The sequence below is a fragment of the Megalops cyprinoides genome, chromosome 15, assembly GCF_013368585.1.
Source record: "Megalops cyprinoides isolate fMegCyp1 chromosome 15, fMegCyp1.pri, whole genome shotgun sequence".
NCBI classification, from domain to species: Eukaryota; Metazoa; Chordata; class Actinopteri; order Elopiformes; family Megalopidae; genus Megalops; species Megalops cyprinoides.
This window is the reverse complement of record NC_050597.1, coordinates 12,155,673-12,172,889: the sequence shown is the minus strand read 5'-3', so window position 1 is coordinate 12,172,889 and position 17,217 is coordinate 12,155,673. Positions and strand designations below refer to the sequence as shown.

The 17,217-nt window shown below is 39.8% G+C and overlaps 1 protein-coding gene across 1 annotated transcript; it reads right to left on the bottom strand.

The window, feature by feature from the left end:
* Positions 1 to 10,678: 10,678 nt before the first annotated feature.
* On the bottom strand, positions 10,679 to 14,626 carry pkz (protein kinase containing Z-DNA binding domains). The gene is made up of 9 exons (XM_036547060.1): positions 14,584 to 14,626; positions 14,214 to 14,333; positions 13,882 to 14,004; positions 13,641 to 13,706; positions 13,331 to 13,511; positions 13,081 to 13,221; positions 11,983 to 12,084; positions 11,802 to 11,864; positions 10,679 to 11,217 (listed from the first exon to the last, which is right to left on the bottom strand). Exons 4-9 carry the CDS (start codon positions 13,649 to 13,651, stop codon positions 11,092 to 11,094), a joined length of 624 nt encoding a protein of 207 aa, XP_036402953.1. The 5' UTR covers positions 13,652 to 13,706; positions 13,882 to 14,004; positions 14,214 to 14,333; positions 14,584 to 14,626; the 3' UTR covers positions 10,679 to 11,091.
* Between the last annotated feature and the right edge of the window lie 2,591 nt (positions 14,627 to 17,217).

Below are 17,217 nucleotides of genomic sequence, written 5' to 3'. Positions count from 1 at the left end.
AACAAAACCATAGTTGTTAGTAGGCTGATACTGTTATCCACAATAAAATATTCGGAATAAAAGAATTATTCAGGATGAGGTTTTCACGGCTTTAATATTTATTTCATATTCCTATAGATAGCTCAAAATACCTTGTTCAGAATACTGATAGAGGTCAGTGTTAAATCTGGCATGTCAACCTGAATCCTACAGATTACATGTCTGGCTTCTGAACCTCTAGGCTATACTGCTGTTTCACAATAATGCTTGAACCGTGGGTGGATTCTGTTTCACAGTGTGAATTAACTGCTGCACCATATTGCCTCTGAGAGGTCATTTGAGAGCCAAAAAAATCCATTATACCAAAAGCATTTCGTTTCAATGCTCTGCAACAACTGTCAGTTCCTGGAAACTCATCGAAAGCGTCGCAGGAAATGTTGTGTTTTGCACATGAATGGAGCACATCCATGGCGCTGTCTGAGCATTTTTTTTTCAAAAGGGGAATGAAATGAGAACAAGTCTGCTTTTGAGCCCAGCAGGGGCCTCCTCTTGTGAAGTCTCTCCACGGCTGTCTGTGTGAACTGCTGAACTCCAGATGGAGGTAGTCTATTAGCTGATAATGCTCAGGTTTACTCGGAGACGCACTTCTGTGCCGGCGCCCAGATTCCCAGATTTTGCCGAGATCCTGTCAAGGGTTTGAGGGCTGAAATGAAAGCTGACAGCTGCCGTAGAGAGTCTGCTGCTGGGAAACTGTGAAGGCGGAGCTGTCAGGCAGGCAAAGGCAATATCTTCTCCAGCAATTTGCCAGCCCACACAAGGTGACAATAAGGCAATATTCACTGAGGGGGCTGTCATCCATGTCAACTGCCACACAAAACACAAATCGTGTTTTTTTTTGTCACATGCCCCTTTCCTTTGGCACCAAAGAAAGGCAGGAACTCCATTAGGCACTTTGCCAAAAAAAAAAAAAATGAAATAAAAAATGCATTCACTGTCACTTGTAAAGTGGCCTGTCAGTTACCAATGTGAACTCTTTGTACTGCATTTTAGGTTCCCACTGCACTGGAACCAATAAGACCACAGAAATTCTGTCAACCATAAAGTAAGAGTGAGCTACTTTTTTGCACGTCGGCCATGTTGATGTTCAAGCATATGTTTATTCATAGTGCCTCTTACCACCAGCTCAAACACATAGTGTACCCAGACCAAGAGGTTGTATAACAGGAAAATGAATTCAGTGATGTAATGTGAAATGATCAAAATATCGACTGAATTAGCAGACAGGATTCTTTACATAACGTAACTTATTTTTGCCCATGCACAGACTCAGCTCATCTAGTCCACAGTTATTATCTGTTTATCTGCTCTGTGCTCATTGGCTTTAGTCTGAAGCTTCTTCCCACTGCCTGTGTTGCAGCCAAGGATGAAGTCAACTCTGCGCACAGTGAAAATAGATGATAACAGGATGAGCACACATCCAACTCTCAGGTGGTGGATTCAGTCATACATCGTAAACTGGGCCATGATACCTGCTGCCAGTGTTTACTTAGCACTAGGACCTGCTTTGGTCAACGGGCTGAGAGTTAACTTGGATTCAGAGTGATATTTATACTCTCCAAAGCAGCACCACAGCTTAGCTCGCTTAGGTTCTAGGTTAATTTCCATTCTCTTCATAAATGTTTGCTGATCCGTGTCAGCTCAACCTACTAGCACTGCTGCTGCAAGACTATGATATGTGGGCAAACCCAGCAATCTGTGTAGCAATCTTCCATAGTAGTGAATACTGAGGACATAAACACCCTAAGCCACACCCAATATTGTAAAAAATACAATTTTCTCATAAATAACACCATGTCTTGATTAGGTTCACTCATTCACATACTTTTTCCTCCATTCCTCATACAGTGTCTTAATGCACATTCTTGACGTCCAGAGATGAGTACCTGCAACGTCTAGTTGAATCGGAGTCTCAAATTCAGCGTTTATTTTTCTGTGAAGTATTTTCTTGGTTTGTCAGAAAATAACAGTACTCACTCTGAGAAAAAAATGGACTGTTTTCAAGGCTTTGCAATGTCCTTTTTCAATTTAATACACCCCCTCACAGTCACTACCCTATGACTGATTTCTATTTTATATACCATTCAATTACTTTGGCCAAATTCATCCAGAAAACATCCACAGAATGAAGTGCTAATTAATCAAACTTTATAAATATTAATGACAAATTACCTCATGCCTTGAAAAAGCTAATTTAAGTGTTCTTTCATGAGTCTGGAACTGAAAAGGAAATTAAATAAATCAATTTAAATTGCTCCTCAGTTTCTAGGACATAACTTATACTTCCACTTTATTGAAGAATCATCAAAATATATCCAGACTTCTGGAATTTCAAGATATATTTCCTTCATGTTTTATCACAGTGACAAATGCTATATCTCTTGCTTTTTCCTAAAACATTGCAATGAATAAAACAATGAAGAATGCTTTCAGTGTTGATATATGGCAAGTAAAACTGCTTTTAGGGTGTATTCCAAGCGCTGGAAAAGACATTTAACAAAAAAAGAAAAAATCCCATCAGATTGCACTTTAATGAGAGGCCTGTTTTTATGAGTTGAGCAAAAGACCAGAGGGCGATCTTTTAATTACAGTCCTCCACAAAGAGCTAGATCTGCAATCAAGGCTTGCATCTGGTCAAAAGTTCTGATGCTGTCAGTTCATAAACAGAGCTAGACTTTATTATGTTTTTGTTTTTGTGGGATGCAGTGGATGGCCAGTTTGTGAGCAAAATACTCTCTCAATTCTCTCAATATAAAGGCAGAGAGTGCAAATGAGTATAGGACCAGAATTTTTAACAGAGTCCTGTCTGACTTTGTCTGGCTCTGAATCTGCTTTCCTGCTGTTGCATCCAAGCGTAGCCAAAAAAAAAAAAACAAAAACAAAAATAAAACAACCACATCTTTTTTTCTTTTTTTTGTGAAGATTTTCCACTGTGAGAGAGACTTGTTCCAGAAAATGATTGCGGGTGGATGTTTGAAATGAGGGAGAAGGCTGCCTGCTGTTTCCCCCAAAGATTTATTCATAACTTGCTGTGTTATGGGTTTACATTGCCTTGTGTCTCATTGTCAAGCTAATTCTCTCAAGGGGAGCCCTGTTTATTTGGAGCGCGGGAGCTGTAATTTCTCAATAGTTTCCATTTGCAGTCCTATACGCCTTTATTGATTGCGTTGTGTGCCAAGGTAATGCAACAAAACAAGCATTGCCTCTTTGCCTTCTCTGATTTATTAACTTGCATGTGATTTCTCTGGCTGGTAGGTACACTTAGCCCATGCTTAAAATAAAAGTGGTTTTGGTGAAGTATGCGTGCGACGGGCCAGGCTATTATAGCTGAGAAGTGCTGCAGTAGAGGTTAATAGAAGGTAGTGTCAGGGCTCCGCCCTCCTAGCTGTGGTGTTTTTGTTTTTCCCTGTCCATGTGCTTTTTGTTTTTCCTTGTGTTCCAGCCCCGCCCCGCTCCCTGCCTGGTCCCCGCCCACCTGATTGCCCCATTACCTTCACCTGCCTGCCTGCTCACCTGCATCCCATCTCCTCATCAGCCCAGCCCTATTTCTACCCTGCTTGTTCCTGTCTTGTTTGCCAGTTTGTCTCAGTGTTGTCGTACCTGTTTCGTTCCTGCAGTTTTTTGGATGTCTGATTTCTCCGTGTTTGACTCTGCCTGCCCTTCATCTTTGTTTTCTGCCTGCCGTTTTGTCCCGTTGCCTGATCGTTTGCCTGCCCGGTTCCTGACCCTGCCTGTTTCTGTTACCGACCCTGCTTTTGCCCACGGACTGCCTTCTGGTTTTCGACCCTGCCTGCTATTGCTTCGCAACTTGCCTGACGTCATAAATAAACCCGCCTGGAACCTGAAGCTCTCTTGGTCTGCGACTGAGTCCTTGCCTGAGCCCTTACAGGTAGAGGTGCAAGCTGATGGCTTCGGAAGTGACCACTGTAAATATCTCCCTGGCACACATATATATACATCCATTACTTACCCAGCCGAATGGCATGATTCATTTTGAATATAGGCTGAATACATTTCCACAACTAGAATGTGAGCTTCCATCAGCTGGTCATATGACTTACTGACTCTTATTTGGGTTGATCTGACTGCTGCAATTTGCACTGGTCTGTGTACAGGCTAGAAGGGCTTGGGAGCACACAACCTGCAGACCTTTCTATAGTGCATTCTGTCTGTATAAAACTGTAACTGCATCTAGAGGCATTTATAGCCACCAAGTGACATTTATGTGCAAACATCCCTTGATTTTTCTTCACCAACTTATCAAAAAAATAGTAATAACTTGCAGGTCATATCCTTCCTGCTTCAGAGTGCCGGAAATGAATCATGCTGAAAAGAAGCTAAACATCCATTCGGCAAACCCCCAGCTCTACCCCTAGCGACCTCAAAAAGTGAATTTGGGGAGAGTGATGTGCAGACTTTCTGCTCTGAGGAGGCGGCAAGATTCTGTGTGGCCCATTCATCACATTAGGGCAAGCTCTCTCTCTCTCCCTCTCTGTCGCCGAGAGCTAGCGCAGTGCATCAGCACCACCGCCACCCACACCACCATTACTGTCCGCACAAACATGCGTGGGGCACTGCTTAATGGGGCAGGAACGCTGGGACATCCTCTGTGCATGACTAATGTGTGTGCGTAGACATATCAGATCCACAGAATTGGCCCAAACACAGTAACAATATCAAGGCACAATTTCAGTCCAAGGAAAATATACTGTCTCCCTCCAAGAAACAAATGTAAGTGAGAGCAACATGTTATCTATTAAACATGAGAGGGTGCTGCTGCAGTGCAGGTTTAGATCAATCCAATAAAAATGCCATTGTATATATGTAATGCTTCAGTATGTATCCAACAGAACAGATATGTACGCCGGGCAAGTCTTGCTTCGGACAATCTGCCTGCAGTATGCTCTGTTTTATGTGCTGGTGCGTAGGATACTTTCGGGTATGGCAGCTGTTGTTTCGGCCTGCACATTCTGATGGTATATCAGACCTCTGTGTGAATGCTGCTCATGTCTACCGACTGTTCATCACTTACTTAAGGACACACAGGATAATGCTGTCCCATGCAACTCTTTCTGAGACAATGCATTCTCTTTGAGACAAGGTAGTATCTCATGGATTGGATCTCAATTCCTGAACAGCTAGTGTTTCTGCTGGTTTTTTTTTTTGCCCAAACATTTCATCCAACCTGACTGGGCCAGTCCGTTAATTAGCTGTATTCAATTGCCCTTGTGCACTTCACATATTACTGTACTGTTCCAAATATAAGCCAGTTTTTCCCTCAGAACATACCTGTTTAAAATATGCATCACCCTATATTCACAAGCCAGTAAAAAGAACCGGGGAATTGAACTGAAACGTTACAGTTCAATTTCCCTCGTTACATCTGATAATGACCAAGCTCAGATCCAGCAAGTCTGACAAGGGTGACCGAAAACATAGCGGGGCATGCTACAGATGGCTGAAGAAAGTCAAAGAATTTTAAGTCTGACATAAATACTCATACACATACGCACACATGCACACACACGTGCACACACACAAAGAATGAACTCAGATAAATAATTGAGAAGTTAAAATAGCACAGAGAGTGCGAGCCCTGGGGAGACAGGAGGTGTAGAGACTGAATTTTATAAATCACCAAAGCTGTTCATTTTTATGAAGGGCAATGGCTCGGCTTAAAGCAGACACTGCAGAAAGGTTGGCGGGAGGAGGATCTCAGACTTCATCTTCACTCATGCTAGTCATCAAAGTACTGATGCTTTACGGTTAAATTATTAATGTGTTTGGCTCTTATCCAGGGCAAATTACAGTACATAGTTTTTAAGACACACACGCACACACATAAACACACACACAAATACACAACACATTTATGCTGCTAGATAATCATTGACAGAATTCAGCAACAGCAGTAGCCCACGTGGGATTAAAACTCTGAAGATTCAAACCCCGCTCTTTAACCACAGCTCCACGCTGTCTCCGACAACAAGCCAAGAACTGCAACAATAGTTTTCACTGACCCCTCAACTTAACCCCCAAATTTACAAAAACATCATCCCAGATTCTACACCACACCAGTGTTCAGAGATGTGGAAGCCTTCATCTCCACTGCCTGGACTTTCACTGAGAATCTTCATTGCTGGCTGATAGGGAGGCTAGTAATCCATAATAGTGATCCACACTCCACATGCTCAATAAACATGAGGCTAAAAACTTCAAACAGTTCGGCATATTGCCTTTGTCAATAAATATGCTTCTTTGTTGGCAATCTTGTTGTATACCTCACCACAGGTGTACAAGTTAGATGGGAATGAATTACCAATCACTGGAGTTTCTACTCTCAGTAAAGGCTGTTAAAAAGATTATTTTCTGCTCCTGGCAGCAAATCCAACAGAGATCAATATCATTTTCAATTTAAATGGATTGTACACTGGTTTTTAGCCTGAAAGATAAAAGCCAGAGACGCGTAGGAGCTTACTTATGATGCAGACGCTCGCTCCACACTCTTTACTTACAGGGGAGTGAGGACAGGAGACAGCAATGGTGCTTGATATCAGGAGGGGTAGTGACTGTCCCTCAAGGTGAGAGGACACCGCAGGGATGGTGTTATTACACCTGTCTTGTTGAGTCTGTCAGAGGTCTACAGAAGGCCTGTCAGGTATGAAATGGCTGGCTGTTAGGATAGGGGTAAGTCAGTAAAGGGTGGGGACAATATAAGTCTCACAGAAGGCAGGAGTAGGGGTGGCAGCTGTGCGGGCTGTTGTTACTCATGCCATGTGGCAGTCAACTGCCCCATCTCACTGTCTTTTTTTAATTGATCTCCATCTCACTATCTTTTTTCAGATGCATTCCCTTCAAGATACTGTAGACTTTAAATCATAACTTGACAAGACATGACACTGTTTGAAATGATTTTGCATCAAGAGCAGTCACAATATTTTCTGTGGACATTAGGGGTTTAAAGTTTAAAGAATAGTGAGATTACTGGCTTTCCTCTATTTACAAATCTCACTGAATGTAATTTTGTTGCCTCATTCCAGGAGAGGATCTCAGGACCGTTTACATGGAGTGCATTCTCTACTGCTTCCCTCTTTTTTTTGGTGTTGTTTTAACATTGACATGCACCTTCCTCGGTCTCCTCCTTAATGCAATCACCGGGAGAGGTTCATTTCAAGGGAGAAGCGACGTCCATGTGCTCCTTTCCCTGATGAAGAAAAGTAATTTGGTAATGCAAACAAATCTCCACTTGAATCAACAAAAGAGACCGTAAATTAGATGCAATATCCTGATTGAAGCGCGGCTGGCTCTGCACGCTCCCCTTGATTGCGCCGATGCGCTCTTGTCTGCGGCTCTGCCTTCGTGACCACTCCTGATTCCCCTTCTCTAAAGGGGCGAGGGTGCTGCGGAGGCTAATGTTAGCGCACACTGTTGCTCTGTGGTCAGGAACAGTCACACAAGCCCAGAAAGACCTTTCAATGCCAGTGGAAGGAGAAACACTCCAGATACGGGTACTACCAGGAAAAAATAACATACGCTAACTGATATCAAACCAAATTCTAAAAGGTTCTGAATGTCTGAGGTTCTGAATATCATTGATCCAATGCTGAAAAATGATATTCTACCAATGCAGGAGTCATACTCTGAAAGCAGGTATTGTTAAAAATGATGAAGAGTAATCCAGGTTCATCCACATCACTGATTGGGATGAATGGGTTATATTCCACAGTTGGTTAGTGTTTTTTTGTTTTCAGCAAGATGTAAATATTAGTCATTCACCAGAATAATAACTAAATGTCAGACAGTCCCCTGTTTAACATCTTCCTGCTGTGCAGTGTAGTGTATAACCCCTTCCTTCCCAGGAGTTGGTCCAATAGTGTGTTTATTGCCTCTATCCACAGAGCAGCCCAAAAGCACCCCCTGGCAGAAAATAACTGAACAACAGCTCGAGACCACCACTTCTACATTGGGAAAGCATGCAGGTACAAAGGCACTAAGTTCTCAGATAATTTTCTGGCTCCGTTTCTCTGAAAATGTGTGTTCTGTTATTATATCAGATTTCATTTTCGTGTATTTGATGTTTGATACAGATTATGCAGAAGAACAGCAGAACAGTAAAGAAACAGTAAAGAAATATTAAAAAAAAAAACTACACAAAGGTACTATGCAATCTCTTTAAAAATGACCATAACCTCATTTGCACCGTTCATAATCAGTGAACTTTCGTCATGGCACCTAACATACATGAATGAACTGACCTCCATAAATTAAATAACCCAGTAAATTTTGTATCTTGAAATAATCCATTTGTGATCACCGATAAATGAATAAAATACATCATGACTTTATATAGCACTTATAGGTATAAGTGCATGAAGGGTTTACAGTAGCAAGTAACAGCCTAAACTTGACCCTGAATTTAACAAGGGAGGATGTGCAGCAAACTACAGACAGGGGTCATGTGCTTTGAGTGGCTTGTATGAGATAATACTCTGCAGTAATGCAAAGCTATTAATAATACCGATACATTTATCACATAGGAGTTCTCATATTTTCCTTGCAAATCAAAAAGGTCAGCCTCTCTATCAAAGTAATATGCTTTTGCAATCTGTGGTAGGTTGCATTTTCCGCTTTTTTTTGCAATACCTAACAAAGTATTGCAAAAAGGAGTAGATTCCTCAGATTGGATGACCACTGATCTGATTTCCTAAACATGGTCTTCCATTACACCTCTGTGGTCAGGCCACAAAACACAACTTTGATCAGATCAGGCTGATAGACAAGTTCTGTCAACTTCTTCAGTGGAGTGGTGGTGCCCTCATGTGGTTAAATGATACAGCATGTAGTTTCCCCCAGAAGTTTTCACACCCTTGATGAATAACTAAAGAGCTTCAGAACTAGTCAGTTTTCTAAAACTAATTTAAATTAGACAGATTTTATTACTACTTGTAAAACTACCTCAAGTGCATATATATATATATATATATATATATATATATATATATATATATATATATATATAAAATAATTGGGTGTTTTGAGAAAAAACCCCACCATGACTGTATCTATTCACTCTCCCTACTGTACACCTGCTTTGTTTTTTGCTGCCCTCTAGTGGTTAATTTGATAACTTACTTAGTGATTTAAAGTGAAAATCAAGTCAAACTTACAGGAGGAAGACATTCTCTTCTATGCCGTTCTCTACAACACACCAGTGAGTATGAGTAAGATCAGTGGGACCTCTTCTCCAGCAAACAGAAAGAGGGATGGAAAACTACTGTATGCCTCAGCCCACATGCAGACTCATCATATCGTATGCTGCAGCCAAGCACCCAAGCACAGAGCAGCTCTTCTTTAAGGCCGGAGATAACTGATAACTGACGAACAATCATTGTATCATTACAAATTGGCAGTTATTGCACTTTGTTTATGTGCTGCTACTGTGAGTGTATGAAAAATGTATAGCTTCTGTAAATATGAGCTATCTATCAGTCCTCACAATGGGGGGGCGGGGCATTATGTCAACAGTTAGAGGGACTTCTCAAGTATGCATTGTATACTATTGATGCTGTACTTGTCTTATCTATATCAAATACTAAGATAGATGTTTTTCAGACATCTATCAGAAAAGGAAGATAATTTATTTACTGTACTGGTTTTCATTTATATATTAAAAAATCCCAAATAGTATTTGTTTAAATTAAATTAGATTTTATACATTTCTCCTATGCAGTGGTTGTCTAATAACTTGTGGTAATAAGTTGTAACTGTAATAACAGTTGTCCTTTGCACTTGTATCAATGTTGAAAATTGTTGTGTACTGAGCATCCTTCATGTGGGGGTGTTTGCATTAATGCTTATAACTCATATGGATGTAAAATAACGATTTTATTCTGATAACAAAACCATTGTGTTATGACATGCAACCATGGAGATCACAAGATACAGTTTTCAAGAATACTCCCTTTCAGTTATTCCAATTTAAGCCAAAAGCTAAGAAATGTAAATCAAAGTATATTTTCAGCCAATACTTTATTACAGGTTGGCCACTGATTTTCTGTTACCTTTGCTATAATTACGCAGCTCAGACTGATAAAGCCCAGTTAAGAAATACAAATGCAATATGAATGAGTAGAATCAAAACTGAGAGTGAAATCCTAATTCTACATTCATAAAGAATTCCCACCATTTAGATGCAGAATTGAGCAGCAAAACACGACACTTTACAAATACAATAGCATCACGAACATGTGCATATACTGTATGTACAGATACAGGTATCATAATAATTTAATTCTATATTACATGTAACTGCTTCTTAAGCATGCAGAGCCGTACAGATGTCTAAAACAAAATCAGTTGAACATCCAGTTAAAGTGCAAAGCAGCTGACAGGGTGTTTAATTGCACATAAATCAAACCCACAGAGAATTTAAGTATGTGCTTTCTTTTTTCAGTGTGTTTTTGTTGTGTACCTACCACACTCTTAAGGAAGCGCACATTTATTGTATAATTGTATGTATTTATTGTATGGATGTTTAATTATGACATGATTCTTTGGAATACATTCAACACAATCTAATTGACCAGAAATGTATTCATTCACTACTAGATCAACAGGAAATTGCATTACAAATCTGCTTGGGACCCACTAGTGTAACAAGTGCTGAACATATGCAATTTTATTGCACAATTTATTTGCTTTTTGAAAGCTGATAAACCACTATCCCTCAGATTATGACACTCAACACAGCCAGTTTTTTGTTCCACACCTCACCCACAGTGAAATTAGGTTGTAATTCTTAAATATTAATTTTGTATTTCTGATTATTTACTGCATGGGAGGAAGTACATCTCTGTTTCTATACTACTTCAAACCATCATAATAATATTAAAATATGTATTAAAAGCCAAGAAAGCGTTTGGAAAGTAAATCATAATTTCAACACTAATATTGTTTCACATCAGCCCACATGAAGGCATGTGCATTAATATACTGCACTTGTATAACATACTGACATCCGCTTTTTAAAAATTCTCCTACAGTCTCATTGACATCTCAAACAGTTTTCAAGTCTCCCAGTCCATTGTGTTCTTCCATAAGGACCTTCAAGCCCTGGGCAATCGCTGAGGCCGCTGGTCTTTCACGTGGTACTTCAGAGAGCATTTTCTTGATGAGCTTATGCTGAAGTTAATCAATATACAGTAATATGACATGAGGTTTCATTATGGAGGATGTAGATTCTAGCTGTTATTTTTACATGGCAGTGCTACAGTAATCAGAGCTACATACATTCCATGCAACATTAATTAGAATACACATTAGCAAAATTTAAATAAATACTATATTTGACTCAACAGCAAGGATACACCATTTGATTCAAATGTATTCTAGAGGAAAATAAATGTTATTGGGTTAAAAGCTTGAGCACATTCAGGCAATAACTGAAGAGTTGAGCAAATGCATGTCATTGAGTGTGGCACAGGGGTGTAATGGGTATTGTGAAAAGTGAAAAGTAATCTGTGGTAGATGACACAGGGTAATAAGAACCCATATAGCTTCAATGTTAATAGGCAGAGCACTCCAATAAAGACAGCTAGAGAAGAAGGAGATCAAGATTTAGTAATACAGATGGGTTCTGAAGGAAAATGAATAATAATTTGAAGATAAAGATAAGCACAGGGGCTAAAAAGGTATGAAGAATAGTCTTAAAGCAAGTTAATCTGTGACGAGGCCTGGTCGTGTTTTAGACTTTGCGTGGCACTTACCTCTGAGTCGTACTGCTTAACAAACTCAGGTGGAAAAATCCTTTTACGCAAGTCCCCCCACAGCTGTGGATTGAAGTACATTACATTATTTAGAGAGCAACATTGGTGGTCTGTTTCTTTCAGTAAAGATTATTCGGTAGTAAAGAGATGTTGTTTAAATTCTGAATAACTGCATACTCACTTTATGTCGTTCCATTCCTGTTCTCATTTCCCAAAGGAGCTCAAAGCAAATCAGTCCAAGGGGATATAAGTCCACTTTTTCATCATAGTTTCTCAGACTCTCCTGCCAATGTAAATATAATTACGAATTCACATCACCAACAGGATATGTTAATCACCACTCCAACATAGAGAGCATAGAATGAATTCTTTAACCAGTGAAACACTGCCCTTTCTTATATTTTTTATAAAAGTTGTACACCATCAGGGTACAAAGACTGTCAGGATACAAAGATTGTCAACAACAACAATAACAACAACAACAATAATTATTATAATAATAATAATAATCATCATCATCATCATCATCTATCAAAAGAAAAAAATTACTATGTCAATTACTAAATCAATAAAATCTAAATTAATACTAAACTTAAATCAATTACTATGTATGTTTTGTAGTAAAAACGAGTTGTGTACACTGAATAAATACAGTCTCTCTGCACTGTGAATCTAGGAAACCACAGTTATTCTTCAGGTTGTTGATGAGTGACCGGTTATTTCTTCATGCAAAATAGATTTGAGGTTGAAAATTCAATTAAGAGGCTTTATCACAGGGGTGTGGCGAGGGTGGGTCATTTTTTGACCCAGAGGACAAGGGGAGGATACAGAATATGACTACACAAGGGTTAATCAGTGATCAATCACCTTAACAACCTATAAGGTTGTGATATTCTAGAGGGATGGTGAACCATTTTGTTCTGATGTGTTTGAGGTCAGATCACTCCAGCCTGCTCTTACAGAGCCACAGATACAGATAAGTAAGCACTAGGGTTATTCTCTGAAGAATTCAGATGTTAGTTAGTCGCCATTAACATGTACATCCAGTAGGAGCTTCATATTTATTTTACTTTTTTAGTGGGAAAAGGGCAGGCATTTGTAAATAAATCACAGGGCAAGTATTTATCCACACAAGTACACTTCTGTAACATGTATTCACAAATCTAGGGTCAATCCACATGACTCAGTTTCATTTTATCAGGTCAAGTTACTCCATGTTATTAAGCAGAAAATAAACTCAAACGGTAATAACTCAGTCCTTTAGAGTTGCATTAATTACCTGTTCAGGGCTCATGTAAGGTAGTGTTCCTTTTTGCTTTGTCCTTTTAACAGAGTTAGCGCCTTCTTCATTTATTACCGTCACAAGTCCAAGGTCTCCAATCTTCACTACGTTGTCATTTCCAAAGAATATGTTTTCAGGCTAAAGCAAAGCAAGAACATACAGATTATTTTGTTAAAATATTATGATTAATCTCAAATTCCCTGAATTACATTTGACGGAGATCAAATGCCTCTATTCAAAGACATACCTTTAAATCTCTGTGAATGTGCCCCTGCGAATGAATATATTCCACTCCTTGCACTATTTGCTGAAATATCATCAGTGCATCATCTCTGCTTCGCATGTTTCCTTCATTCTTTTCACAAATCCACTGTCTCAGGTTCCCTCCTTTACAAAACTCCATCTGTATGTACAGATACTTGTCCTTGCTGTAAGAACACATGCGCAAAAAATATGAACAAAAATGTGTGTTTGAAGAATGGTAACTGAAAAGACACAAACTTAAATTGTGAGATTTCATTGGTAATAAGAGCGTAGGGAGACAATGGTGGCTTTACTTTGAACTCATGATAGCCCCCGATGCTTCTGATTGGTCTTCTTCATCTTCAGATTCATATGTGGACCTGGATGATAGTGAGCATTATTACAAATGTGACATTTCAATGACAATGCAGTATTTCAATCATTAATTTTCATCAAGGACATGAACTTCTATGTTGAAGAGTCATGCATTTATTTATGAAAAATAGACTGGAATCCATAAAAGCACAACATTATCTCAGAAGAACATTTCATTACTCTGTGCTGGCTTGGCTTGCTGTGCTGGAATGTGGGTAGCTTAGCTCTTCCCAAGCTGCGTAGTAACGGACGATGTTGGGATGCTGAAAAGATGCCAGAGCTTCCACCTCACGTAATGCATTCCTGACAGAGATGTGACATCTAATCACTAATGTTTTCAGCATGGGGATTTCAGCAATTACATTAATCACACGTTAAAACACTAACAAAACATTTCTCCAGGGCTTAAAACTGTACATTCATTATTAACGTCAATGCTTCCCATATCTGTGTTTCCCATGCACATATTTATGTGAAACATGATAAATGTATAATTGAAATCGATCACATACCTGGTATTCTTCACCACCTTGACTGCATACAACACTTTAGCAAGTTTTCCTTTTACTTTATAAACCCGACCGTAGCCTCCTTCACCAAGCGTCTCTATTAAGTCAAAGTCATCCAAAAACCTGAACACACAACATTCAGATGCAACAGTCTGAGCTTCTAAGAAGTACATCAAAACAACCTGCTAAGCATAACCATATATTGTATATAAACACAAATAATACTTGGAAATACAGCTGCTTAAAGACTTTCATTTGGTTACCACATTGATGACATTTTATATTAGCACATGCATTACTGTTTGGCATATCTTGTGCTGATGCAGAATATTGACACCTGACAAATTTTACACAACACAAACGTGTTACCTACCTTGAGACCGGTTTCTGTGACACTTCAGACCTTGCAGAAGGTGACTCGCTGCCAGTGTCTATACCGCTACTCGACAATTTAGAGTCAACTTCAGAATCACTGCTGCCAAAGGCAATATAAAATACAAGTGAGTCAATGTTCCCAGTACATGCAGTAAACAATACACATTCACACATTTTGAAATGGCCCGTACCTCTCCTCTGTCTCATTATTTGTGTCTGTCTCTCTATCCCTCCAAGACCACCTTGGAGGGTTCTCTTCAGACTTTTCCACCTCACTTCTTTGATGCATGCTATATAGTTCCTTGTTAACATTTCTGGGTTGCAGGTTCAGTTCCTTGGCAATATGCAGGGCTGTTATTCCTTGACGCCCCGCTTGTGACTTAAGAATGGTCTGTATGTTTGAGGGAGGGGCTGTGGGCTTCTGTACTGGAGATGCTGTGAGGGACCTAGTAGGGCTTGCCAGAGACCAGAGTGGGGTCCCTTCCCCAGTTTTGAGTAGATGGCCTGTCTCCCGTAAACCATAGAGGACAGAATTGACATCTCTTGTGGTTTTCAGTCCCACACCCTTGGCAATTTCCAAGGCAGTGCACTTAGCTCCAACTTCCTTTCCCTTTAAAAAGGTGCATATTTTGTCCTCCAGGTTCTCCTTTGCACCACTTCTTGTCTTAGACATTGGGTATATCTTAATCTGCCACCTTCAGGCACACTTTTAATTTTTTCCTCCTGGAAAACACTACTTTTACTTAGATCTTTTACCTTTGGCAAGGATCGCCTGTGAAAAGAAATGGCACAGACAAGGTCATAATGATACCAATGCAAAAAACTATTGTACATTTGTACATTTCCCAAGGAAAATGTTTACATTCCAACATACAGGAGAAATTGTTTATACACACAATTATCATTCTAATGCCTCTTTCAATTCCCCAAAATTTTTCTGAGAAACCATAAATTAAATCCATACATAGTAATCATAGTAAGTAACACATATAATAATAAACGAACATTTCGTTTGATAGTTTGAATATTTGAGTCTTAATTTAAAAGTACTGGAAACTGTCTGCAGCTCGTTGTCATTGTCTGTACGGTTATATATCCAATTTTTAGCGTTGTTCTGAGATTACCTTAATAAGCAGTGAACGTTCAGTGACAGTCAAGAAGTACACTACACGACACCGGCAACAACAAAACATATTACTTGCTATTCTAGCGCCCAGTTGACTTCTCTAAACTAGGAAACATATTTGCTTGTCTTGTAATGATAACGTGATCGGCATTAATAGGTGACAGCAATACAAATTAGAATCATTATTTTAATAATTCCTTACCCTTCTGATTTACTGTACTGTTGCTATCTTCCGATTCCTCCGCTTCCTTAGCTGCACTGGCAAAGTTTCGCTTTCCAAGAAAACGAAAGACCCACCTCTCGCGTTGCAGGCGTTCACAAGAGCAGTCTGTTGGCACGATAGTAACTTCCGGTATCTGGGCATGTTGTAACACATTCTACAATGCAAGTGAGGATGCACGCAAGCACAACCTGCTGAACATGCAGGTAAAACCAACAATCAAAACTACATGAGGGCCAATGCTTTTTCGATGCCTTCTCTTCACTCTACATTTTCCACCTGGGGAAATCTGATGCAGGACAACCAGTGTCATGCTGCAGAGTTCACTTCAATCTCACTGGCAAGTGTAGCGGAGCTGAAGTAGCTCGTGTGAGTCCTGCGTAAAGCCTTAGGTAGCGGGTAGCAGGTAGCCGAGTGGTTGCAGCGGCTACGTCACTCCCTCTGAGACCTGGTTAAGTAGCGTTGTCGCCGACAGGCTAACGGCAATTTGCCTTTAGCTCAACTGGCAACGACGCTGGCTGTAAGGGGTTGGCAGCGAGCAGTAAGAACCTCGGTTCGAAACTCGCTCGCTCGCCGACCCACGTAACATCACATTAAATCTAATACACAACGCAGTAAGAGACCACCCGTTACACAAGCGCATTATAAAATGAAGCATTTACATTAATATATACTATGTTTTGATCATTTGTAATTAGAATTAAAGAAAAGTGTGCATGATCACGTGACCTCATCTTTGTGCTGCTATACGTGTGTGTAGTCCAAAATTTGCTGAACTTCACTGACTATACAGGGCTAATCTTGAAGAATCACACTTACGTCCGGAGTGTGTGCTGTTTGTATCACTCGTATGGATGGAGAATGCAAGCAAATAATTTTCCACTGATGTGAGTCTGGATTACATAACATTATTGTCATTTAACACACTCTCTTATTCAGAGTGACTTACATAGGTTGCAATTGTCTCACTATCCATTTATGCAACTGTATATTTAGTGAGGCAATTCGGGGTTAAGCCCAAGGGTACAGCAGCAGTTCCCCAGCGGGGAATCGAACCAGCAACCCTTTGGTTATGAGGCATTCTCCATACCACTATGCTACACTACAGCCCTATGCAACAACCTTGGAACAGCATTGCCTGTTGGCTCAGACTTTGGATTTGTATTTAAAAGGACATTATGTTCCCTTTTCCTTAGTTCTAAAGTGTACATTGAGTTATAAGAGTCTTCAAGTTTGATTTAGCCAAGTGACCAGAATCCACACCAATCAAAGAGAGAATGAATATA

What these genes read in the sequence shown, in the direction of transcription:
- pkz (XM_036547060.1), bottom strand. An exon ending in ACATTCACAGAGATTTAAAG is followed by an intron (nt 13,222 to 13,330) that starts GTATGTCTTTGA and finishes GCTTTGCTTTAG; the next exon opens with CCTGAAAACATATTCTTTGG. An exon ending in CTTACATGAGCCCTGAACAG is followed by an intron (nt 12,085 to 13,080) that starts GTAATTAATGCA and finishes TTACATTGGCAG; the next exon opens with GAGAGTCTGAGAAACTATGA.